A 26,464-nucleotide genomic window follows, 5' to 3' on the forward strand; every position below is an offset into this window, starting at 1 on the left:
ACCAGTTTTACTGGTTCTCTTTTCAGAGGATGTGTTTAATTCCTGTTTGTTTGCATTGCGTAGTCAGCGAACAAAAGACACGCACGTGCCACCGAATTTGATGTCATTTAACAAGACGATAAATAGCACCTTCAGGCCCGTGATCTATTATTAGTAATCACCGGATTGGATCTGCACAATCGGGTTTCATTGGATGGAGCATGTATTGCATACGTATATATTGTTTTATTTTTAGAAATACGTATCAATTTTTGTTTGAAAGAAGGTAACGTTGTTTATAAAATTGATGACGGGAGGTAATCCAATAACGAGAATGTATTGCCCCGCAATAAACAATTTGGTGAACTGTTGTCCGACATGGCCGAAAACGTCACGGGCTAAAGAAAAATATGAGCGAATATTAATAAAAATATATTCCGCCTGTCGAAATATAAAAGCCACCGGCCGAAAATTAAAATTAATAGATATCGTTCGGTTTGATTTATTTTTTATGCGTTTCGGGGAGTCATATATATGTGGGACACGAAAATTATCGATTTATAGTTAAAAAAGGGGGACGGTCGCATCCGCTTTGCGCTATCCGAGGATTAAGTGATCGGCGAAATTTATATATCGAAAAAGTGATAAATTGAAACTGCAGAGTGTGGGAAATTTTATTAAAAAATCAAGCCAAGCCAAAATGCGGCCGTTTTATTCGGAATATACGTGGTGATCCATTAATTATTCATTAATAATAAAATCCTTTAGATAAAATAATGACTTTATTGTTACAAGGGAGTGTCTTATGAAAATTACTGGAGAATCAAAAAATTGTACTAAAACAGCAACAAGTCATTTGAACCTGACGTGCGCCTGTGGTAGTAGCTAGAATGGTTTACTTAGCATAATGTACGGGGTGGCCTGTTTAAAGGGAGCCAATACCTTATCTCGAAACCTATGGGGATTACAAAAAGAAATAAATACAAAAGTTGTTTTTATTAAAATGACTTTTTTTCCTAATCGTCACTTTTTTATATACACGGTGATAAAACAACGTTACATCTTTTTAAATATAATATATTTATTGCATTTTTGGATAGTCCTTTCAAAGGCAAATTCAACGATATATATGAATACGGGTCTGCGATGCACCGTTTCGAACTTATTAGCGTCCATCTTCAGAATTCAAGTTATGTTTAAACCATCATTGCTGAGTTGCTTATTAACTTTTTAAACTTCTTTCCATCTATTATTTTTTCGAAAATAATGCTCACCGTATTGGCAATAGTGATCAAGACCAACTAAGAAGGAAAATATATTGTCTTCATTAAAGAGGCTAGGAAAAGATGAAACCAATTTAAATATAAGCCTCCGTAAAGTTGTTTGTAAAATGGGATTTAAGTACAATTAAACAACAGATCCATAATTTACCTTGATGAAACATGGTCGATACACACCACATAATATCCAACGGGTTGATTCCACTCAAAATTGTCAGACGAAAGCACTTTCAAATACCAGGTCAGAAGACGGATTTGTCCCAAACTACTTGCTGTTGTCTGCAAAGAATATTATTTTGAAAATTGGTTTCAAAACAATCTTTAAAAAAATATTCCTAATAACAGTGTTGCTGTCATTAATAACGCAAGCTACTACAGCCGTCTGCTACCAAAAGCACTAGCCTCATCAAATAATATTGATTTTAAATTCAGTGTTATAAATTTGATAAAAAATGTACATACCAATTGGGAGCTGGAAAAATTCAGTATAGCACATTAAAAAATTGAGGACATACAAAACAACATGAATCCTATTATAATTAACCTTAATGATGACTGAAGGGGAAACAGAATTAGATTTAGACAATTAGAATAAAAATGTAGTTATGTAGAGATATTCCTAGTTATGAATTTATCGTATATATTTAATGTCATTGTTTTTTCTCCCAAAATAATAAAAAAAAATTATATTATTACCAAAACCTTCGAGAGTCCATTTTATTGCTGTCGGCAGGTACAGACTATACGTTCAGAATATAATAAAGAAAAAAGTCATTCAACTTAACAACATAAACTGTGTAGGTGATTGAGTTACCCCGCTGCTAAAATACATGATATCCCATTTCGAGATTCTGTCTACCTTTGGATTGAACATCAAGACAATTACACTGTGTGTGAGAGAGAGAGAGAGAGAGAGCGCCAAAGATTCACATATATGTTTTTTATTAACTGAATGAGTATATCCTTGTCTTTTTATAAATTCCTGAGGGACATGATCGTCGCACTATTTTGGCGATGTTAACTAAATATTTTTCCAACGCCATACCATACGCACATGAATACTGATTAAACTTAATTATTGCATTTATTATGGTGATACAAAAAAAAAACCGAAATAGCTACCCCGCATATTCCCAATTACTAGTAAATCACCCCGCATAACGAAATGAAAGAACTTTACCGGTTTTAATAAAACTTCGCGTTCCTCTTTCCAGGTTAAATACGCCCCCAAAGTGACGGTCACCGTCCTCTCGGGCACAAGCTCAAGCGGGCGAATCCCTGAAGGGGCCGAAGTTAGGTTGGGGTGTTTAGCGGACGCCAATCCCCAGGATGTATCCTACAAATGGTTCCTTAACGACGAGCCCTTGATCGGAGACTACACGACCGAACTCGTCCTTCACAACGTGTCCAGAAAACATCACGACGCCATCGTCAAATGCGAGGTTCATAATGCCGTAGGGAAAAGCGAGGAGAGCCAAACGTTGGATATCAGCTGTAAGCAGAAATTTTATTTCTTTCGCACGACTCGCACCCTAGGAAACTTTACAAGCATCCAAACGAGGCGTTGAAAAAAAAAGGAATTTTAAAATGGCGGTAGGATCGGAAAATAGGTTAAGATAACAGTGCTGAACATTGTATAATTTAGAGTTAAGTTATAGTTCTGTTATTATAGAGTTACCGTAAATACGTAAGGCGAATTGATCGTCAAAAATACTCCAAAATCGTACCCACTATACTGGGTGTATCATGGTTGATGGCACACAGACGTTTTCTTGTATCTAAAAGCCTTCACTAACATGGTTGAAATAATTAATAGAGATTGGCGGGTGAATTCGATTGCGGACATATACAATACAGGTTCAAGTTTTTCCTACAACGTCCTGGAAAAATCTTCTCATCCTGGATTATCCCGGATTTTTCAATATAGTTATATATACTTACTAACTGTTTCCAGCTCTTAAGTCGTACTTTTGGTCAATACCAAAACGCCCCATAATAATTAAAAACTTTTTGAACAATCCAGAAACAGAATTCTGGTTTTTATTCGCTGATAATGCTGCCGCACTTTTCCATAAAACAAGTTTGTTTATAGGTAAGGAAATATCAGCAGTAGGATGTCTAAAAATGTATAGAGAACCCAAATGCGTAATAAGAGCTAGAAATACGGAGTTGTTCATTCTTTTCATTTTAAAACATATGCTCCAAACAGATGAATTAAGTGCAAATCGTAATACCAGTTGAGTTTACTTAACAGTCGAGGAATCCCTCTTACAATGGGAAATGCCATCTTCCCAAATATTGGACACATTCAAGCCACAATAAAAACTGTTTTATTGTATAATGAAACATTCATAAATGAAGGAACTTGTAACCAATGAAAAGTTCGAAGATGGCAAGCTAATATCAATTTTCGTGTCCGATGATTTGAAGTTTTTGATAATTTTACAAAAATGCAACTGGGGCTTAAAAACTTTGCCTACCCGGTGCTAATGCAGAGGAAGAAAGAGTGTTTTCCATTATAAAAAACGTTTGGAGTAGCGAAAATTATGTTGCGCTGAAAGCAAGCATATCATGATCGAATCTGAAAAGGTTGCGTGGGCTTCATTTACTGATGTTATAAATGGTTTTCTAGGAATTGTAAAAAACATGTTAGAGAAATTTAGTGAAACGGGATGCAATATGAGTATAAAACTACCCTTTTTACACCCACCTCTGTACTACTCTCCCCAAAATCTTGGTGTCACGTGTGAGGAGCAAGGTGAGAGGTTTCACTAAGATTAAAGAAATGGAACGCAGATACCAAGGTTAACGGAAAACTGTTACGATGGCAGAGTAGTGCTGGTCATTAAAAATTAGACAGAATGAAATGAGATCGAAAGCAAAAGTTTAGAAATTGTCGTTGTCTTTCTTATATCCTTGTTTCATAGCCACCAGCCATCGGCAGATGCTTTTTACAAAACTTCTGGATTCCTCCTGCGTCGGTTTTTGCTTAGTCGAAATTGCTGACGTTTCGCCAATCATCCTGTTGGCTTCTTCAGCAATTTCGACTAAGCAAAAACCGACGCAGGAGGAATCCAGAAGTTTTGTAAAAAGCATTACAGTAGCCTGTGGAAGTTTCTTTGAAAAATCATCGGCAGATGCTTGGACACTTGCCGTTGCTGGTTATCAGTTTCGTTGCTCCAAAATAGTTTGACTGATAACTTAGATATTGTCCCGTCTGTGTTAGTGTTTCATATACACAGGGGCTGATGGTACATCTCGAAGGGGTATGCAGGAAAAAGGGGATTAAGGTGCTTGGCAGTATAGTCCGGTTTCTTTCCAAAATTTTTTGTTGGATTTTTTCTACAACTCTAAGATTTAATTTTATTTAATTATATGTTATGTGTATACGACAGTGTATAGGTTTCTCAAATTTTATTATGCCTAGTATTATTATAACTTAAATTTCGAACCAATGTGAGTTAGAAATCCCAATATTAGAATTTGGCTGTAATCATTATTAAACGACTTAAATATTTTTCAGTAAGCAAAATTATTTACCGGAATAACATTTCTTCTGCTTCAAAAGGAAGTAATTGCGAAAACAATTTGTCTACAAAAATTGCTTCGCATAAAGATAGAAACTGGCACGGAATTAGACATTCCCAGGACACGCTATAAGTAAAACCCACGGACGATCGATGCCTGCAAAATTGCTCGAAATAACGCCGTAGTTTTCCAACTCTAGCCGCTCTCTTATTTACGATAATGCTCGCTAGAGTCGTAAGATATTCCTCTGATTGTGTATGTATTCCGTACTACGCTTTTGCACTCTGTTTCCGATCGTGAGTGGTATTTTTAACGCGGGACTCTTCGATGCTGTCTTCGTTGGTGTTCTTATACAGGGTCTTAATGGAATGACAAAGATGGTATAAATTAATGACACCAAATATTGCTACCAAGCGTTTAATAAGTTATATATGAAAAAGAAAGCTACCGTATTAGTTTATCGACTAACGCGACAAATGTGCAACAACAACATTGATAATTTTAAAATAACAGTAAATGGTCACTCCAGAAATCGCTGTTTTCCCAGAAGGAGACATTAAATGGTTCTACATACAACTCAATAAGTCAGTTTCAATATTTAGATATTTAGTCAAAGTGGTAACTAATAACATCTCGAGCTTAACATTTCTTAAGCTACAAAAAGTTCCAGTTGATGATTTTATATTGGACTGGATTCCTCACACTACAATAAAATCAAATAATAAATAAAAATAAACTCTGGCTTATTTAAAAACATTTTAATTATGTACTGTTAACACATCTTCTGGATTCCTAATGCGTCGATTGTTGATGAATCGAACTTGCTGACGTTTCGCCGATCATCCTGTTAGCTTTTTCAGAGCTTAACTAAAACTGTCTCGCGGCATCGCTGAAGAAGAAGAAAGAAAAATCCGAGGATCTAAAAAAATCTATAAGCAACCAAGCAATCTTAACCGCGGCTCGGGTCTTTACCTGTCACCAATATGGGAATCAGTCATCTGAGGCAATGTATATGCCATGATTGTCGAAACGTCAGCAAGTTAAAACAACCGATATAGGAGGAACGCAGATCAAGTGACGGTCAATTTTCACAACAAATGTAAATTGGGTCGACTGGAAATAAAAACATAACATCATACCATCTTTTTGTCACAATATTATAAATATATTTTTTAAACAACTTTTATATAAAAAGGTTTTCTCTATCTCTATTGGTTCGCTATGGCACCTAGACATTTGCTTACTTGTTGATGAAACTATAGAGAAAAAAGTATGGATGACGTCACATTCGCCATTTAAACTAAATTTGAATGTGGTTATATACAAGAAAATATTTCTTAACCAGTGTCTTTTGGTCCCCGTTTTATCGATATGGGTCCATGGCACTAAATTTGAATACACTGATACATTTTTCTTGTTTACAATTTTTTATTCCTGTAATTTAGTGTATCTTGAGCTTATTTGCAAATTTTTGTGAAAAAGTTTAAATATGTACAGGTGATATTTAGAATTACATTATTACATTACTGGACGTTAGCATATCATGTTGATCATCCAACTTATTGACCAGTTAAGATTAGTATTATTGGTCATAGATATGTACCAGATATTTTGCGACTCATTGACATGTCGCATTTCCTTCTTAGATTTTAAGATATCACTAACCCTTTGTAGACCATTAACGAATTTTCGTAGATGCTCCACAATTTCGATCGAAACCACGGTCGGTCCAGTCCGATATCGGATCGAACGTCGTATTAACCTGTGACGTGGACGGAAACCCTTTTCCGGATATCACATGGTACCACGAGGACGCTAAGAAGATCGTAAGCACCAGTCCCAATCTCACCTTAAGAGTGGACCAGTTCACCGCTGGAAAATACTACTGCAAAGCTCACGTTCCGGGCTTTCCTGACGTCGGGGCCGAGGCCGCCATATATCTCAAGGGTAAGTGCCGTTTGCTCAGTTTCACTTAACTCTCTTTCGTTCTGTCTCCAATTTAAATATCAAAATTTCAGGCAAATTATTCATTCATTCATGTTTGGGTGTTAGTTGCCTGTTCTCTTTCATCAGCGTCAAATTGTTCACACCAATAATAGGTAGCGAAGAAGGTTCAAATAAAAGCAACTTACTGCTATAGTGCAGACTTTTACTCTTCCTCTCCTGCAAGGGCCCTGTACTCTCGACTAAGTACAGTAGCTCTTTCCCCCTAGAAGAGTCCGATTCTCTCGCGGAAGTACAGTTCCTGTTTTATGGAAAGTTTAGATTATTTATTTCTTGTACTACGAAATTACGTAACTGATTAGGAAATAAACTGGAGTTTCTGTATAAGGGCTAGGTGCCTCGACTGCCTAAGTTCCCAATGCAGAGAGAACTATGTTTATGAGGAGAAAGGGAATGTTTGTTTGAAGGTAATGGAAAATGAGAAATGTTGATGAACACTAAGTTTCAACTGGCCAAGTACCTTCAAGTGAATACTCGCTTACCTGAAGACAACTGTAATTCCAAATATTTCGTTTAAGATTTATCTAAAACAAGTTTCAAAATAACACAAAGCAATCGAATCTAACAAATGCACAGGGTGGCCCGTTACCTTATCTCGAAACCTACGGGGATTACAAAAAAAAAATAATACAGAAGTTGTTACATTTTATTGCATTTTTGGATAGACAAATTCCCGTTTCATATCTTATTAATTTAAATCTTATACCCAGTTTTAAATTTTATCTGCCAATTAAGCCAAAAAGGTAACCCGTACTATGTTATATAATTGAAATTTTTATTAAAGTGGCTATTCGAAAATCCAATAATATAATTGGTGGCAACACCGCATATTTTATCAAAATATTTTAAATTTGTTCATTGCGTAAAGAAAAGCATTATTTTGGTTGGTTCGATCACTTCAAGTGAGGTTTCAGTAACTGTTACTAATGAAGGTAGGAGGCCAGATTAGGATTGCTTCAACTTATATAAGCTTGGAAAGCAGTCCGGATGGACCCCATTTTGTATTTATTTTCAGACAGATCTAAATCTAGGTATAGAGCAAGAGTTTGATGAGGAGTTAGTGAAGCAGTCTCACATTTGCAAATTTACAAATGTCTTCCATTGTTCCTGATTATCAAACACGTGCTTCTTTTTAGTTTGTCTTCCACAAGTAACAAAAATCTAGTGAAATATTAATTAGAGGACGCACTGTGACGAAAGCGAGACAACCGAGGTGACACTGATTAACAGACACAGACAATTTGTCGTCATGGTAAAATAATCAATTATTTTATCAATGCCCACATTTTTGGGTTAGGTCTGGAGCACTGTGCAGCGCACCTACCCCACAAGCACCGACCCACGTCATGGCACAGACAACGAAAAATCTGTGAAAGATGTCTAGAAAGTTAAGAGGAATACAAAATGACCTATTATACAGGTTATTTTATTCAAGATTACAATATTTTAAAGGTTTAAGTGAATAGGAACAAAATTTGTTTTAAAATTTTCTCGTCCCCTTTTTGAATTGCTTGACTTGCGAACGTATCGCATACGTAAATTAACTAATTAGGCTTTGTGGTTGCACCTCCAGGACCACCATCGATCATCAGTCACAGAACACAATTCGGAATCGAAGGCGACAACGTGAGGGTTGAATGCACGGCGTTCTCGATCCCGGCTCCGGAGAGGGTGGTGTGGACTTTCAACGGCCGCGAAGTCGATCTCCACGATCAGGATTATTCGATTCTGGAGGATCCGCTCCCGGAAGGCATCAAGTCGACATTAATCATACGGGAATCGCAGGAGAAACACTTCGGAATGTATAATTGCAGCGTCTCGAACCCGTACGGCAGCGACGTAGTGGAGATTAGCCTTATGCCGCAGAGTAAGTTTTTCCTTTTGGCTTCTTCCACGGTTTTTCCGGACTACGTCTTTTAGGAAATATGGGCAATTATTTTTCGCGTCTTTCAATTAGGGACAGAACGATACCGATGGTTGTTGATCGTCAGTATCGTATCATATTATTTTGCCGATACGATACGATATCTGCAATCCATTTAAAATCTAACATTTTAACTAAAACTGTACTGTAAAATGGGACTACTACGAACATTTTTTTTAAATTTTTTTATTTTCCTTGCTTTTGTTTGTGTTAATTTCAGTTTCTAATGTCACATGCACTAAGTAATTAAAAACGGTACGACAATACGAAAAAGTTCCAGGAACGCGGAGTTACCGCAACTATTCGAGCGAAGACTTAAGAAACGCACTTGAAGCTATTGAAAGTGGCATGCCTGTTCAAAAGGCGGCATTAAAGTGACCTTGGTAGCCGACACTTTATTACAAGAGGCAGAGTGGGGTTTCCCTTCAACCAAATAGGATGTTCGCACCGTGGTGAAAAACACCTTGAATAAACAGGGGAAAACTGGTATACTGGAGGACCCTCTGGCACTGTTAATGGGAACAGCCCTTCCGGATGGTTCAATAAATATTAAAAAATCGCGATCGTCCGTAGATAGAACGGACATTACTCAGTTTTCTGAAACTAAGGGAAGCATTAGGTGATGTTAATAATGATTATTCTGGTGCGAAGAAAGTTATTGTTCCCACAAACTTCTGTAGGATAGAGTGCAAAACTATAATGGTCTGTGGTAAATGCAGTTGGAGATCTCCTTGCTTCTATGGTGTGTATAAAAGCTCCAATTTATATGAAAACTGGTTTACCTTCTGGCACATGTTTTTTTTAAATCCCTTTTACCCCACTTAATAGCTACCAAGGGACTAGAAACATCAGCAATTGTAGTTAGGGATAACTTGGCTAGCCATTTTTCACCACAGGTCATAAAAGCAGCTCTAGAAAATTATATGTATATATACCCTTTTCCAGCCAATGATGCAGCCTCTAGATTTTTCTGTATTTGCATCCTTTAAGTGCACGTGCCACGAAATATTGGAAAAATGACGAAAGGAGAGCAGATGTTCTGGGACTTTACCTATAGAATACTTTCCAGCTTTATTTTCACTTCTGAGGAACAAAGTTTCAGATACTGTAGAGACAAATTTAAAATCAGGATTTAGAACCTCCGGACTGTATCCAATGAATGTTGATGAAGTCTTAAGGGAGATTGTTGGAGGATTACCTGAAATTTTGGAAGAAACTGAACGAGTTCTTGATTCATCATTGAAATGAGAGGAACAAGCGAGGACTATAAAAAAGAAAAAAAAGAAACAAGTTTGAAGGTGGAACACAGACGACTATTGAATACTAAGCGATTCCCAGCGAGACTTAAACTACGTCCTCCTATTAGTATAAAAACAAGCAATTTTGAAAAGTAACAGCAATTTAACTTTAAAATGTGCCATATGCCGCATGCTTTTTAAAAAATTGAATGTGTTTAATGCAAAAAGTGGATTTGCGGACTTTATAATTCAAAAAGTGCCTATCCATTTTATGTGTGCCCAATTTGTGAAGACTCAGATGATAAGCCGGAGGAACTATATACCGATAACAGCGATGAGGATAGAACCTTTAACCCTGAAACTGAGATCGAAAAGGATCAAAAATTAAAATAGCTTAAATTTAAGTTTAAATTTTTAAAAATTTAGGCCTAAAGTTTCTTTCGTTTATAAGTTAAGAAATGTTTCCTTAGTTATCTGTATGTTTAACCTTTAGTTCCTGTACATACCAAATAATTTTTCGGTTACTGTTTTTGACGTATAATCTTTGTTTTATTTTTATGGGTATGTAAAACATAGATTTGGCTGTTTTCTTGAGTTGCAAGAGAGTTAAAACAACTTAAATGTTCAAAATTCGGGAGAGCGTTATCTTCGCTTAGCTTTGGGCTTCGTCTGCAGTTTGGGGCATATAACTAACGTTTTCTTTTGTAATGATAACCATAAAGTGGCTTAAATAAAAGTTTTTCAGCAAAAGAAGAACTATTATGCTTGACCAAAAAAAAGCAAAAAATACCGGAGCTTCTTTGACGCTGTGAAGTTATAAAATGCGTTTTATATCGAAATTAGCATTTGTGTCGAAGTAGCCCGAACGCCGGACAATTTTAACATACTCATTTTTTTTAAATTATTTTCATATTGTTTTTAGAACAATTTAGAGTGCTGCCAGGCCAGATTTGTTATAATCTAAATTATTTCACATTAATGACGTTATATTGAAAAGTGTTCTAAAAACTTGTGAAAGTAGTCCCGATTGACAGTAATGAAAGTTATAGAACTAAAACGGCCAAGAGAAAATCCAAGAAATTATATCTGCATTTCGAAAATGGGGCGTAATCGCATTCCCTCATGATTACCCATTACCATATATTACAATGAAGAAAAATAATAACAAATATCTTTGCGTTTTAATACTTTTCGTAAATTTAAAAAAAATGACTTCATTTTTTTTAAATAAAACACCATGTTTGTTTTACTTGCATCTCATTTTGGGATCTGGGATTTGGCTCAACCGTTTTTGAAGTAACTCGAAGATATTATTCGATATTCACGTCGAAAATGGCAAATTATTTAATTATTATATATTATAAAGAAATAGTTTTAATAAAAATTCTAACGTCATCGTGACACTATGAATATCTGTCAGGATCCGATCAAAACATATAAACAAAGTTTTGTTTCCCCAGCAATGATGGTGATTACCGAATCCTGTTTTTAAATAATAAAGTCAAGTTATTTCAAAAACGCAAAACTAAGTACTGAAAAACTGAGTAAAAATATAATGCTCCTTAATTTTAAGTTTCTTTTACTGTTTCTAAAAAAATTTGAAAGGTGACCTGTTTCTTCCTACAGTGTCAAAAAGGGTTCTGAAATTTTTAATAAAGCTAAAGGAAAGTCCTTTATGATGATTTTAATGCAAACAGCAAAAGTCACAGAATTGTTTTACCAAATAAATATTTAAACTCGAAGAAATTGCAAATAAAGATTGCACAGAAAATTGCGTATACGGAACACATATAAAAAAAATAAAATTGCCATAATTCTGGAGTTTAGCTGGACTAATGTTTAACCCAAGGTTAACTGGTAACCCGAAATGGTACATCAAGTCCTTCTTGCTAAAATTTGGTTATCCTTTGATTTTATACAATTGGGCCTTGGAGGGTATGAAAAAAAAAGGGGCAGGAAAAGGTCCTGGCATTGATGAATCTAGGCATTTAATTCAAATCGGCATTAAGAAATAAAAGCACGATAAGAAAAAGTACGTGCTAGACGATAAAGAAGAGAAAATTTAACGCAAAATTATTTAAAGTAAATATTGTTTTTGTTAACAGGATACACTTTGTATTACATTCGTTTGTAATATTTGTGCAATGAGAGGTATTCGTACTTTTATTCCATATATTTTTCCATTTTTCAAGTATGCCTACAAGGGGGGCCAAATTATATGTTTTTCGGAGATTTTTGGTATTTCTTCTCATTTTGATACGTAGTGTAATTATTCGTTTGTGAAAATTTTGGTTTCGTGCTTTTTGATAGATTTTTTAGAAGGTTTTTTCAAAAACATTTAGTTATCAAGATACCAGTTATTTTTTTCTTATCGATCTTGATTTTCAAATGTAAAAACCCTATCTTGCGACCTTGTGAAATTACTCAGTTATGAGGCCATTTTTAGTTTTTCAGTTGCCGATTTATCAGGTATTGTTGCTTTTTTCTTTTGAAACAGCCAGTATTTAGTCCATTTTCCAGATTTGCCAAAATCTCTTTAAATCTGTTTGTTATACCTGATCTACCGCAGACTGACATTCGCTATATATGTCTTATGATTTTAAAGATTTTAATTTAGGTTTACAAATGACATTAACCGCCAAATAAACAAAAAGCAAAACAAATAAAATATACTAATTTATTAAACATCTTCATATTTATATGAAAATGTGAGTACATGATAGTAATAATATCTTCAGTAGAATATCCACGTAAGTGCTAGGCTAGACGCTCAAAAATAAATAATATGTAGAATTGGGATAGGAAATGAGGATAATTTTGAAAGGTTCAGGAGTTGATTAAAATGAAAATATCACTATTTTTGGCCTAGAATATGCAGAATAGTTTGCTTTAATTATCTGCACCTTGAAAAAAAATCAACCTGATCAAATTCAACAAATACATTTCTTCTTTCTCTTCCATTTCACGCTGTTTTATGGAATTCTATAATATAACTATTGCTAAGTGGGCTATTAGGTTAAATAAACTGACAAGGACACATATGGTATTTGTGAATTTGTACCCTGACTTAACCCTATGTTAACCTAGCTAATAAACAGTTAACCCAGAAAACGACTATTGACTCTGAGTTTCAGCCTGACCTAATATTGATAAACCTGTAAACTTTTGAATAAATCTCAAAATGCATGTGTTATACATTATAAATACCAAATAGCGTATTATTTCTAGTTTGCAACCTCGACATGACGGTAAACAATGTAATCTATTAATTACGTGTTTTAATATATATATATTTCCACGATTTGCATAAAAGCCATTAACGTCGCCTGAAGTGAACGAGACACTCTGCGAGCCGCAACGAAACGTCGATTATTCAGGGTATTTCAATATTCAATACAAATATATTAAGGGCACATATATCAGCCATATTAAGTCTGGTTTTTCATATAAAAATGTGTCAAAATGTATATTTTATTAATTTCTCAAAAATCCTTTTGACACAATTTGACCCGTCTATTTGTCGTCGTCAGGGTTTTTATTTGCGGTAATATAATAAAAAATAAATAAAAATAATAATAAAATCATGGTATGGCAGTAATGTTTTTAAGATTTAATAATATTTTTAGGTCGCACAAATAAAAAAAAACATTAAATTAAAAACGCCAATTTTCCAGTTTATTTAATTATAGGCATGCCCGGTTTTATGGAAATCATTCGAAAAGTTTTTGAGTAAAAAAGAACGTGCAAGCAAAGGGTTTTTAATTTTTCTCTTAGCTAAATTGAATATTTTATTTTAATTACACAGAATAATGACACTTTCGGCGATAAATAAGCTTGCCAAGTTTTGATCGGCAAAATGGTTTTTAAGAAATGAATAAAACAAACTATTGTTTTAAATAAATTTTGACACCCTGTATCTCTAAACCGAAGCACGTTGTTTGATATGAAAAACTTATTCTTACCTGGGAACTAAATATACCCTTATTCTTTGTAGTGAAATACGGAGCACCCTGTATTTAAAAATATACACTTATTCCGGGACTCTTTCAAATATTTGCAAAAGTGTAAATATCCTAAATTTTTAAATACATAAGTTCTTGAATGTGCTGCATGTTGCACAGCACCTAACTGCCTTATGTTTAGCGGAACATCCGGAATATTATTTTATTTTTGGATTACTGATATAATTTAATGTTAGCTTTCTTAAGGTTAGCTTATATTGAATCTCAATAGTTTCTTTCATATCTTCAACATTTTAAAAATTTTGAAAATAATAACATTATCGGTTGGCAATGCCTTTTATAACCATCGAAAATCAATCAAACCCCAAAGTTCTTTCTGATTAGAATTGATTTGGACATGTTTTTGGTTTTATTTACGTCAAATGCGTTAACAGACTCAACTTCTTAGATCACTTAATTCCGCTTAATAAGGCTCTTAGATTTTTACCTCTGGATCCTTAAATTTCGAATGATGTAACATTATTCACAACACGGCTCCCTTTCTAGAACTTTTAGTGTTGATAAACGCCTATGCTACACACTGAAGTTCACGGTGATCCCATACAGGGCGTCTAATATATGTGTGTCAAAGTAAAAAAAAATGTTTTTTTTTAAATTTCTACTCCCTTCTTTAAAATGCCCAGTTATACACGGATCTCGCCTACGACGTGAATTTCGTTTCCCATAGATCCGAGACACTAGTTTAGGAGCAATCGTATGTTTTCGGAGATATTTTTTAACGAATTTTTTAAAGATCATGTCAGTCAATGTATTCGTGTTGTTTTGTAAAAATTTATTCAAAAACTAACGGTCGTAGAAACACTATAGTATGCAACTCCTTTGGTTAACTTTTCGTGCCAAATAAACTCGTGACCCAAATGCCGTTTACCACACTTGTTGCATAATATACTATTTTTACATTCAAAACATTTTATAATAACAGTAAAATTAAATGTGGAAGCTTATTCAAAAAATAACATGGCAGTCCAATGTTAGCCAGTAAGTTAGTTAGGACAACGCATTAAAAATATAATATACTATTATGGCGAGATGTATAATTAATCACATTTTCCCCATACTTATTTTCAACGATTTTGTTATTACAATTTTTTTATTTCAATTTGATGTTTGCTAAACACTGACAGATTCTTTTTGGAAATAGAATAATAGCAACATCGTGAAGTCGAAATTTGATTAAAAATGTGATAATCAATGAAACAAAAGAAATCGAGATACTTAGCACACAAGAAAAAAAGTAGTTGTAGTAGGTACACATCTTAGACTAAACTAAACTGAAAAGGCGCTCTGAAGAAGCTATGAGCATGTTTGGCGAAACACCTCACTCAGAAGAAATGCAGAGCCCATAAGTTCCACAGCCTGCGGAAGTGTCTTTGTAAAAAAAAGATTGAAGTAATACAAAATGAAGATAAACGAAATCATTATAATATTTGCTTCCACATGACAACATTTTTGCTCAATCACTGAATAACGGAATTTAAATTAGTAATTTCATCATTAACATAATTCAATAAATTTTCTTCAGTGTGTACAGGCATAGAGTACACTAGTTCTGTGGTACAACCACGGATGTAGAATTGAATCATGCACCACATATTGTAATACACAGTGTCGTATTTGAAAAACAGAGTTTTGCATGCCCGATTTTAATATTGCTAAAAAAAACTAGTGTCTAAGATAAGGTAATAATCACAATAATAAATAATACATTGAACGTTATATTTAAAATTAGAAAGTTAGATGTCATGAAGTATTTATAAGATACCCTATATATTAGCAACTATATTTATTACAGCGCATTTCTTCAAATTACTATTGCATTTAAAGTTTTTCGCTAAAATAAACTCTTATGGAGAAATAAATAAATAAAAAGAAAAGAATACCACAGTAGTGAGTTGCCCTGTTAGTAAAATAGAAAATTACGTCATTTGTACACGTAAGTTGCCATAAAAGAAATTAAGATCCATCGTAGTAGAAACTGATTCGTACCAAGCGTCCAAACGGAGCTCACAGTCAGTCGCAGTTTAGATTTCGTCAGTCGCAGAGTTTCATCAGGTTTCAATAGTTTTCAATCAGGTTAGATCACGTGCGTAACTGTTGAAACCTGGTCTTTAGGTCTAAAGTACTAAAGCACGATCGATCTTAAATTTTGTTGTGGGACTTACATGAACGGAATGGTCGATTTGAGATACTCTAAGCTTATATCAAGAAGTACGACACAAAATTAAACACAGAAAGTGTTTGACCCCACGTATATATTTTATTTATAGTATTTTTATGTATACAGGGTCTTGAATATTTTTTGTCATTACATAGTACACGAAATTTTTAGTAGTTTTTGAGAAAAATGAACTATGCCGTTTTTTTTGCAACACTTAACACTTAAAAACTGAAATTGCCAATTTTTGTTATGGATCCATGAAAGTGGTTAATATGGTCACAAATTACCATCAAAAAGTTTTTTCTATTTAGAAAAAACTTATTTTTTTTATTAAATTCTGCGTCATATAGCTTTTATTACAAAAATTGGTAGTTTAGAAGTTATGTCCGAGAAGTCTAACCCTAGGTCGCTCGCCATCAGAACCCTCCGCCGTTGTTCCTATTTTATTATTTTTAATATTTCACGATCTCCGACATATATTTAGAGTCAAACACTTTTTATATTTAACTTTTTTCCTCAGTGTCGTACTAATTGAGTTAAGATATAGGAGCATCTGGACTATCATATCTCGATCAGGTCTCAATCGGGATCAATCAGGTGCATAACAATTTGAGCCTGTTTTTTACTACCTTAAATTTTCTCATGGGAGCTTACATTTAAAAATGATACATTCTTCGCCCGAACTGTCATTACTATTCTACTTCTGTACATCAGCAATTCCAGAAAAAAAAACAGCCGAGGATTGATATCGCCAACTAATTACCTCGTGCCGTTCCGACTCTGCCTTCCCGCTTTTGTAACTAAATAATTAACAAGCCAATTGACCCCTCGACTATATCGATTCGGACCACCCTCGACGCTGCGCGTTTTCGAGTGTTGCAAAAAAATTTACGCTTTTTTTTCTCTCCCTTTTTTGCAGAGAGCTTTCCTATGTTGATTATCGTTGTCGGTGTCATCGGGGCCATTATACTGCTCATTATCGTCATAATGATCATTTTTCTGTGTCAGCGACAGGGCAACAAGAAAGCGCCCCCAGAAAGTAAGACCGTGATCGTTCGTTATGCGTCAGATGGCCTATAATGGTTGTCGTATTTTGCAGACACGCATACCATCGAGAAACAGTGCAAGGAGTCGGATCGCAGCTCTAATATATCCGATTTGAAGCTCGATTTGAGGACCGGCTCGTCCAACTCGAACGTGCACTGCGACATGGATTATATTCCGGGGGCTGAGTCCGAGACTGGCAGCGAATCCGTGATAACCAGGATAGGGGTACCTCTAGCCGGACCTGTCAACGTGTCTGGACAGGAGATTTATAGATATTCGGCGGATTACACCGAGCCGAGTTTCCCACCCAAAGTAAGTTTACTGTGCTACCGTTTACAGTCTATTTCAGAAAAGGGTAGAATAGTATACCATAACCAGAAATATTGTGTTTCTACAACCGACCCCGCGGTTAACTTTGCCTACTGTATATTACTCCAAAACCGCAGCCCCTTATAGAACACCCTGCCGAGCGGACCCTTACCCGTAACCATTCCAGGACTGTCCTAGAGATTGATCTACCTACACAAAGCGTGATATAAGTATGTTTTCAATCTTCAAATTCAAATTAGTACAAAGTAACAATTTATTACGATCTATTTCATTACATTTCTACATAGTATCACTATTAATATACAAAATATTAAATATAATAATAATAAAGTATCATTCGCTTAAAAAATTGTCACTATCGCTACTGTCGTCACCTAGTTTAATGATCAACTCCGCCACTAATCGTTCTCGATAAATATTTTCGTCTTTTATTACCCGTTTATCACCTCTTGTCAAATTAACTTTACGGTACTATTACAAAATTTTGGTGCAGTGTTATTTCTTCTTATATGCGCTTTCAACTCAGACCAAATCATCTCAAACGGTGTATAATCTCAAGATTTTATGTCCGTTTTGTTGTGCTATCAAACCGCGAATATAATCTATAGTCTTAAAAAAGACTGCTGTTGCTTACAAATCGAATAAGTATGTAGAAGACACAAAAATACAAGAAGAAGAATGATGTTAATCGACCAACACACAAGACAAAATTGATTATTTTCAAACTTACCTGTAAGATAAATAGAGTACAGGTACTTACCGTTATCCCTTGAACTATCCAGTGAAAAGAGCCTCACAGAGTCAATGCTCGAGAATCAGATACATAAATACATAATTACTGGAAGGATCTCATTCAAATACCTCCGTAATATATACGAACGCATTGCAATTTAGATGAAACTTTTAAGAACTATACATATCACCTGGTGTTAAAATAAACGCTTATACTTATTCGAAAATACCCCGCAGCATCAATGCTTAATCAAATTTAAAACGGTCCGTTTACTTTTTAAATAAAAATTTCAAATTTCTACAAATATTGGTTACGTTCCACTACTTAATGCAGAATAACCATTTGCTGAGATGGATTTTACCAGGATCCTGCGAAGGTCTGCGGTTAAAGTACTGTAAAATACTTAAAATTTTTGGTCGTAAAATAACACTTCATTAGGTATGCAAAAGGACTGCAGAGCAACCTAACGAACACTTAAGCCAATTGTATTGTTTATTTCATTTTTATGGAGTGCGGGTAGAACCACCAGGATTTAGGTTATTTTTTATATTTGCCTATAGTCTGTCTCAATCTTCATCGTGTCGACTCTCGACCGACCCTCCCAAAGAAAATTTTAACGATGTTATTACCTATTGATTAAAGCCATTTATTTGTTCTCACTTGAGTGACAAAGCAGGGGTGGGCCAGGTGTATTTCGTTTCTTTCTGAAATATTTCTTGAGTATTGACTATTTGTGGTAGTGTTGTAGTGTGGTAGTTTTACGAGATTGTACCAACGTCGCGTCGAAAAGAAGCTTTAAAATATACCTGTCTAATTACAAAAACGCAAATATCGTTGACAAGGGATATTATTAATCGTGGAGAATTGGAGAAAAGGAATAAACGTAGTGATATTCAAGTTCAAATACAGTCGAACTGCGATTTGACACATAAAAATTTCGAGTTATCAAGACTTCGAGTTATCAATAAAAACTACAAATGCATGTACCCTTTTGTGAATGAACATTTATTCATTCATTTTTAAAAATACAAATGCATTGTATATGTACCCAGTATATATAAACATAGTATATATGCACATATACATACATATGTATGTACATAGTAAAGTTTACTCTTTCACTGGAAAAAAGTCAGTTATTTGTGACTGACGACCGGATTTCTTATTTTGGTTTTCAACAGAAGCTTCAATTTTATTTAAGCAATCATAGAGGAAATCGGTTGTGTATTCACTGATTTTCAAATAGGAATGCAAGGCAATCAACGAATTTTCAACCAATTCATTTGAAGGTGGTTTCCTCCTCCATCGTGTCTCTTTCGCAGTCATCTTCGATGTTTAACTGTACCGGTTCGGATCCGCAGGACTCGATAATATCTCCATCAATAGTAAACTCTGAAGTAATAATATCCTCATCCACATGTATACCTCTAATGTTTGTCCAAGATTTAAACTTGATTTCTATTTGGATTTCGTCTTCACTCTTTTCTTTCAGGCGTTCACTTAGGAAAATCAATGGAATCTCATCTTCTTCTTCCCATTCAGAATACTGACCAAAACCGGCTTTTTTAAAACAATTGGAAACTGTTTCATGCTTTCATACCTTCTGCACTCTTTTCTTTCAAACGTTCACTTAGGAAAATCAAGGGAAACCGGCTTTTTTAAAACAATTGGAAATTGTTTTAGGCTTAACGTCGATATTCCATGCGATAGTTACGTCGTTAACACAATCCATTAGTGTAATGTTATTGCTTTTGTTTTCTTCGAAACGTCCCATTGCGGTGATGGCCGAATGTTTATTTTTCAAAATTGTAGACACTGGTACTTGTCGAAATCCCATACTTCACAGCTACATCTTTATTTTTTGAGCCACTTTCCACTTCTTTTATAACCTTGAATTTTTGATCAACAAACAAAGTTTTTAAAGTACGTTTTGATGACATATCAACAAATGCAAAAATCCAAAAATGAGTTTAATATAATGCGTAAATTGAATAGGGACAGTATTTTTCACTTAGTATTAACTAGTAAGTCATACAAGTGAACTTAGCAAGCACAGAAACTGAACTGCTTGCATAGATACGTTAAAAAGACAGGTTAAGATTCGGTCGTAATTAGGGGGTTCCCCGAGAAAATTCGACTTATCGAAGTTGGCACCAAATGTTTCTCGAGTTATCAAGATTTTCGAGTAATCGAAGTTCGAGTAATCAAGACAAACTAACACGCATTTCCTACTTTTGACGCTATTGCCAACCAATTTGGTTCGAATTATCAAAAATTCGAGTTATCGAAGTTCCACTGTATATTGTCTTCATCAAAGCGAAGTTGTTCCTCTAGAAGAAGATTAAACCAATATCAATGTAAGCCGTGCCACCCTCCATAGATTTATTTGTAAAATAGGATTTAAGTACAGCAAAGTATACAAAAGGCAAGTAATAATGAAATCACACAGATTACGCACTTGGAGAAAGAAATTGAAAGATGTTGATTAGACAATAGATCCATAATTTACCTTGATGAAACATGATTCGATACACACGACACTGTATCCAAAGGATGGGTTGTTCCCATTCAAAGCTGTCAGACGAAAGCACCTTCAATAATGGAAAATGCATCACCATAATGCACGCTGAGTCAGAAGACGGATTTGTCCCAATCTGCTTGCTGTTGTCTGCAAAGAATTTTGGGGATATTAGCATGGTTTATCATGAGGATTCAAGCGCCGAACTTTTTGAAAATTGGTTTCAAAACAATCTTATAAAAAATATTCCAGATAACAGTGTTATTGTCATGGATTACTCAAGCTACTACAGCTGTCTGCTACACGGAGCATCAGCCACATAAACTGAAATTCAGATACATTCGTTAAAAAACGATATTTATTTTCAGTTCAGTTACAAAAAAGCGCAACTTTTGGAAGTCCTAAAAACAGTATATATGCGATAATTTGGCTGAACAAGCAAAATTAAAGGTCAGAGCAGAAAATGTTACTCGTACTTTAAGTCCCGGTGTTATAAATTTCATAAAAATTGTAATTAATAACATAGCAATTGAGAGCTGGAAAAATTCAGTACAGCACATTATAAAAAACAGAATTAGATTTAGACATTTAGAATAAAAATGTAATTATGTAGGTTTTTAGAAATTTATTATATATAAGAATGTAATATAATATAAAGTAATTTAATAAAATTATACCCACCTAAATAAACAAAAAAAAATGATTACCAAAACCTTTGAGAGATCCTAATGTTCTCTCCATTAATACCTGGCGGACCCGAGTTTTATTGCCGTCTTCAAATAACATCTATAAAGCCAGCACAAGAAGATTGAGACAGACTATACCCACTTACCGGAGTTAACAGAAGTCACCGAGAAAAGCTTTTAATACATTTTTAATATAATTCTTACCGTATTATATTTTCGACTTGTAAAAGAAAACAAATGCTCATCGCAAAGTTGAAAATTAGTAGCATTTTTTTATTTTTAAATGGGACACCCAATATATTTTCTGTTATTGCGAAATATTGTTGATATTTGGATAAACCGTTCTTGCATTATTTAAGTTAAAAATTTTGATTAACTAAACAGATGTTGATCAAATTGCCCAGGCGTTCCTCAAATTGAAACCTTCGCTTAAGAAGAATAACTAATAATACTAAAAATTTAAAAGAATATAATATCAACCGCACAAAACGATAATCAAAACGGTAATGAAACGAATAATAATGAAAATATAACGTGAAGTAAATGGCTATGTGTTTTCTATATATCTGGATGATCTTTATGTCTGGTTCAATTCCTGGGCTCAACACTCGTATATTTTACAAACAATGGCAGTGTATACCCCGCATTTTAAAATCCCCCAAAGGAAAATATTAAGAGGGTTTAAATCTGGGCTATTAGCCGGTCATTAAATTATGACACACCTGCCTATCCAATGATCTGTGAATGATGAATGATGAACTGGATCGGTATTGTGGGGCGCGGCCCTATCTTGTGGCCAAACCAGTTTAATATATTGATGAACTGGAAGGTATTCCAAATAATTTGCAATGTTATTTTGAATTAAATCTAAATATCGATTGTCCGTCAGATATCCATTAAGAAAAAATCAGATTTAAATTTAGTAGGCACAAGTTATACAGATTCAAATGTCCAATCGAAGTCAACTTTAAAAAGTTTAAATTTGTTGGTCCGTGTAATTATACCTATGCGTTTTAAACCCATTACTTTCTATTCAATGTGGCGGTCTTCCCAAATAATTTTTAAATATCTAAGACAGTAAATTAAACCATGACATATCGTTTTCTTCACTACAGGACGGCCAAAACAACAACGGCTACGTTCCGTACGTAGACTACTCGAGAGACTACAATCCGCCGATGATGCAGCCACCGACATCCCTAGACCCGTCGAGGGAGAGTCTGCAATCGACGCGTCTCCAATTGAACTCTCTCCAGGCGCACCAGATGTCCATGTCGACTTCTGGAATGCCCTTAAATGACTTGTCAGACCTGCACGTGAGCCAAGCGAACGGCGTCATCCCGGGGATAGATCCTAGGTTCAGCGCGACCTACGGTAATCCGTACCTACGCAATACCAGCGTGGGTTTGCCAACACCGAATACGGCCAATCCGGTGGCCACACCTGCCCCGCCCCCCTATTCGAGGGACAATTCGCGTTTGGCCATCGGCAGTAGTGCGATGATCACCGCTAGCGCGAACGTTGTGAACACTGTGGTGGCAAACGGTAGCAATGGGTCGATGCCTCAAGTAACTAGACTACCGAACTCCCCGACGAGTCAGTACATAGTGCCCAATTCGACCATGAAACGAGGAACGATGGCAACTCACGTATAATATCCCTGAGTGATTTTTGGTTTTCTTGAAATACGAAAGTAGCGGCATGCGATGCGGAATTATGGTGGGGGCACACTTTTTCTGTGGCGTTGGTAATAACATACCATCACGGAACTAACTACATGTGATACAACCAGAATGATGCGGAAGTTATTAATTAATTTGTTTCATGATTTTCAAAATTACAAATCATAAGATAAAAATCACATATAAAATGAAATGACGTCTGTAGAGCAGCTCACTTCACTGCACACTGCAATAGATATGACTAATAACAATTCCATACCTTTATATCATGCTATATATGATTTGCAAATAGTCCCCTTTGCAATAGTTTTTTATCTTCCACGTTCGCTAAGATAGTAAATTAAGACGTTTGTGGTTATCCATATCATCTCTGGGTTTTGAGAAATAAAAAATTTTAATTCATTATTTATTACCGCTTTTAACACTACCACTGCTTCAGTATTCGCTAGTTTGTTCCATTCTTTATAGTGTTGTAGGGAGGTACCATAATTTTAATGACCTGTAGGAGTACCTACATGTTTTTCTGAAATGTTTCTTGAAAAAAAAAATCCCAATTTCATTCTAGAACAATTTGTTAATAGAAAAACTTTCTTAAGTAGTCAAAGTGATGTATCACTAGCTTTCCTTTTGGGACGTTGGGAAAAAGACAAACACATCAAGCGGCCACAAAAAGTGTGCCCCCTTAACGCGTGACACACGAGCGGCAACGCAAAGACTGAATAAGTTATCATTTTGAATGATTTTTTAATTATTATCGACCGTTCAGTTCAAAGTAGATAGAAACAATTCTGGTGATTCGAAACACAGAAGCGGAGCTTGTACATTTTACTAGACAATTAAATTAATTGACCGAATTATCAATTTAAAAATGATTACAATTAATCAGAATATGTAAAGTTATTTTACTAACAATGTAAAGTTGCATATTTTCTCCGTCATTTGTAGTTCAGCGTATTCGATTCGCGCTGGCTTTCCCCATTTTTAATTTTTAATAATTATATTCGTAAATTACGCTGTGTGATAAAAGAAATGAAATTATACATATCCAATTGATTAGGTAAAACTTTTTGTATCTTTTTATTATTAATAACAACCCATCGGTTGAATCAATTTTTAGATGAATTGTTGATAATGAACTAAGTTTAAACTTAGTAAGTTATGACTCCAAGTAATTTGTTTAAATTCTACAATGAGTACAATTTCTGCGTTAAATAGAGCTGGGTGCTGAATATCTTAAGGGCAGAGTGACAGTAGTTGATACTATTCTGAAGGAGAATTGATCTTCCTCAAACAGTGTTTCGTTCTATTTATTCTGTGAACTATTTTTTATTATTTTAATCTAAATTTCAGAGAATGTCATAATATATCAAAGCAGCCGATATCACAATTTACCGGTTCTGTGAAAGCTATAACTAAAAAATATTAGAAAATTAAGAAATAAACTGAAGTCGCCATGTTTCATTAATTAAACCCCTCATGTCGTAATTGGCGTTGAAAATAAAAGAAGCTCATTGATTATCAAGCTCGTTAGCAAGACTTAAGTTTTTTTTCTACTCAGTTGCCTATTCTCTGCTTCCTTAAACCCTTATAACTTACCTTATGTACTGTTTACATAGTTATCCTTGCCTTGCTTGATATCTGAATTTTTTTAGCCTTTGCTACCGTATATTTACCACAGCGTGTAGTTTTATGTCAATGGTATAAGCAATAAATTTGTTTCTATTATTATGTAAGGTGTTTCACATAAAATTTACAAGTTAACAACTGTTCCTAATTTGATGCAAATGAAAACTCTCGCTCTCCGATCAGAATTTATTCGTGTTTACGTGCCATATAAACTCACCAGAAAATATGCAGCTCTGGACAATTATTGTACATATCACCGGTCGTGACTGTTTTCTGATCGACCTCGATCAATATGTCAATTCGCTCCTAAATTAGTTAGATACCTATCGTATAGCACAATAAGGATTTTCGTCTAAAACTGTATCAAACAAATGCCGGAGCTTCCACGAGAATCAGACATTATATTATCGTTTATTTCGATTTCTATCACGAAAAAGTTTCCTATTGAGCCTACCGAAAAAATATGTTGCGAGTTTTGCGTTAATCTACATTCGTCGATAAAACTCGCGTCGATCAAATGTAGTTGAAGGGATGACGATGATCGCTCGGTGCCTTAACATTTTTCGCCGATTTGTGACGTAATGCAATTACGTCTATAATATTTTCTATCCGCGCTTTAGGGCTTAAAATTAATCGGGGAGAAATGTCAACACGCCACAATATAGTCCGGTCAAAATAGACATTTCGAATAACACAAATTGGGTACACCAATAGAAATCAGTGCCAAAAAAATTATTTATTATCAAAAATTAAAATTTTCGGCTTTTTTTATTTTCCCCGAATGCGGCAAGTTTTTCAAAAAAATATGTCAGACATTGTAGAATTGCCTGGAAAAATAGCCAGTATATTTTTTTTCTAAGATATCGACATTATATGCACACATTTCCAACGTATACAACGTGAGTCTAAAAGATATGTTTGAAATATTGGGACTTACATTATGCCATTCTTCATTTTCACCCCGGGGAAAATTGGTAATTAAATTATCTTGTTAAATTACAGTTTTGGTGTAAATTTTGTAAGTACAAAATTTTATCAATGTACGCTTATATTATCTTACTTGGCATAAATTCTTTCTTTCTTTTTTCTCTTTTTTTTTGATATTGTAACAATTGAAATTATTTGCCATAAACTTTTGACAAGTTAAACTGTAAGAAATATCATCAAAAGAGGTGATGCAATTGCAAAAAAAACTTGTACTGTTCACCTGCGTGTATATAATTTTATGATCTGCAATTTATGCCTGAAATAGCAAAAATTGACCTTTGAGTTTGAAACGTTTTTTGATCACAGGTCGAATCGATTACTACTTTTGGCAATTTATTTCTGCTGGTATACCCGACATCTCCACAAAAATCGGACCAGGTCGGAATTTTTGTTATTGGATATTTCTATTTTCATGTCTAATTTGACAAGATTTGTAACCACAAAAATCGAGTGAATTTTGTATTGCGCGCCAGCTTTCTGTCCCCTATACTGTTTATAATCAACTTATACAGTCATTTCACTTCAACTGTTTTCATGCTGTGCGTCCCGTACGCGTGCAAGTTTCGACTGGAAAAAAAACATTGAGTGTTGTTTGTTTTATGAAATTGTTAACACTTTAAAAGAAATGTTCTTGTTATAAATTTATATATATACCAAAGATATTTTTTGTAATATATTAAAAAAGAAAATTTAAAATCGTGTATATTTTTAAAGTAATTTCC

The 26,464-nt window shown here is 34.6% G+C and overlaps 1 protein-coding gene across 1 annotated transcript in view; it reads left to right on the forward strand.

Moving 5' to 3' along the window:
* Nucleotides 1–25,671, forward strand: part of LOC132698056 (irregular chiasm C-roughest protein) — a 243,869-nt gene extending 218,198 nt beyond the window's left edge. Inside the window, exons 7-12 of the mRNA XM_060663905.1 lie at nt 2,474–2,753; nt 6,483–6,734; nt 8,365–8,658; nt 17,053–17,172; nt 17,233–17,492; nt 22,563–25,671. Of these exons, the coding sequence (XP_060519888.1) occupies nt 2,474–2,753; nt 6,483–6,734; nt 8,365–8,658; nt 17,053–17,172; nt 17,233–17,492; nt 22,563–23,102 (1,746 nt within the window). The 3' untranslated portion in view covers nt 23,103–25,671. The remainder of the gene's footprint in view (nt 1–2,473; nt 2,754–6,482; nt 6,735–8,364; nt 8,659–17,052; nt 17,173–17,232; nt 17,493–22,562) is intronic.
* Nucleotides 25,672–26,464: the final 793 nt, after the last annotated feature.

Source organism: Cylas formicarius, unplaced genomic scaffold, assembly GCF_029955315.1.
Source record: "Cylas formicarius isolate icCylForm1 unplaced genomic scaffold, icCylForm1.1 PGA_scaffold_2__14_contigs__length_35257938, whole genome shotgun sequence".
Taxonomy (NCBI): domain Eukaryota; kingdom Metazoa; phylum Arthropoda; class Insecta; order Coleoptera; family Brentidae; genus Cylas; species Cylas formicarius.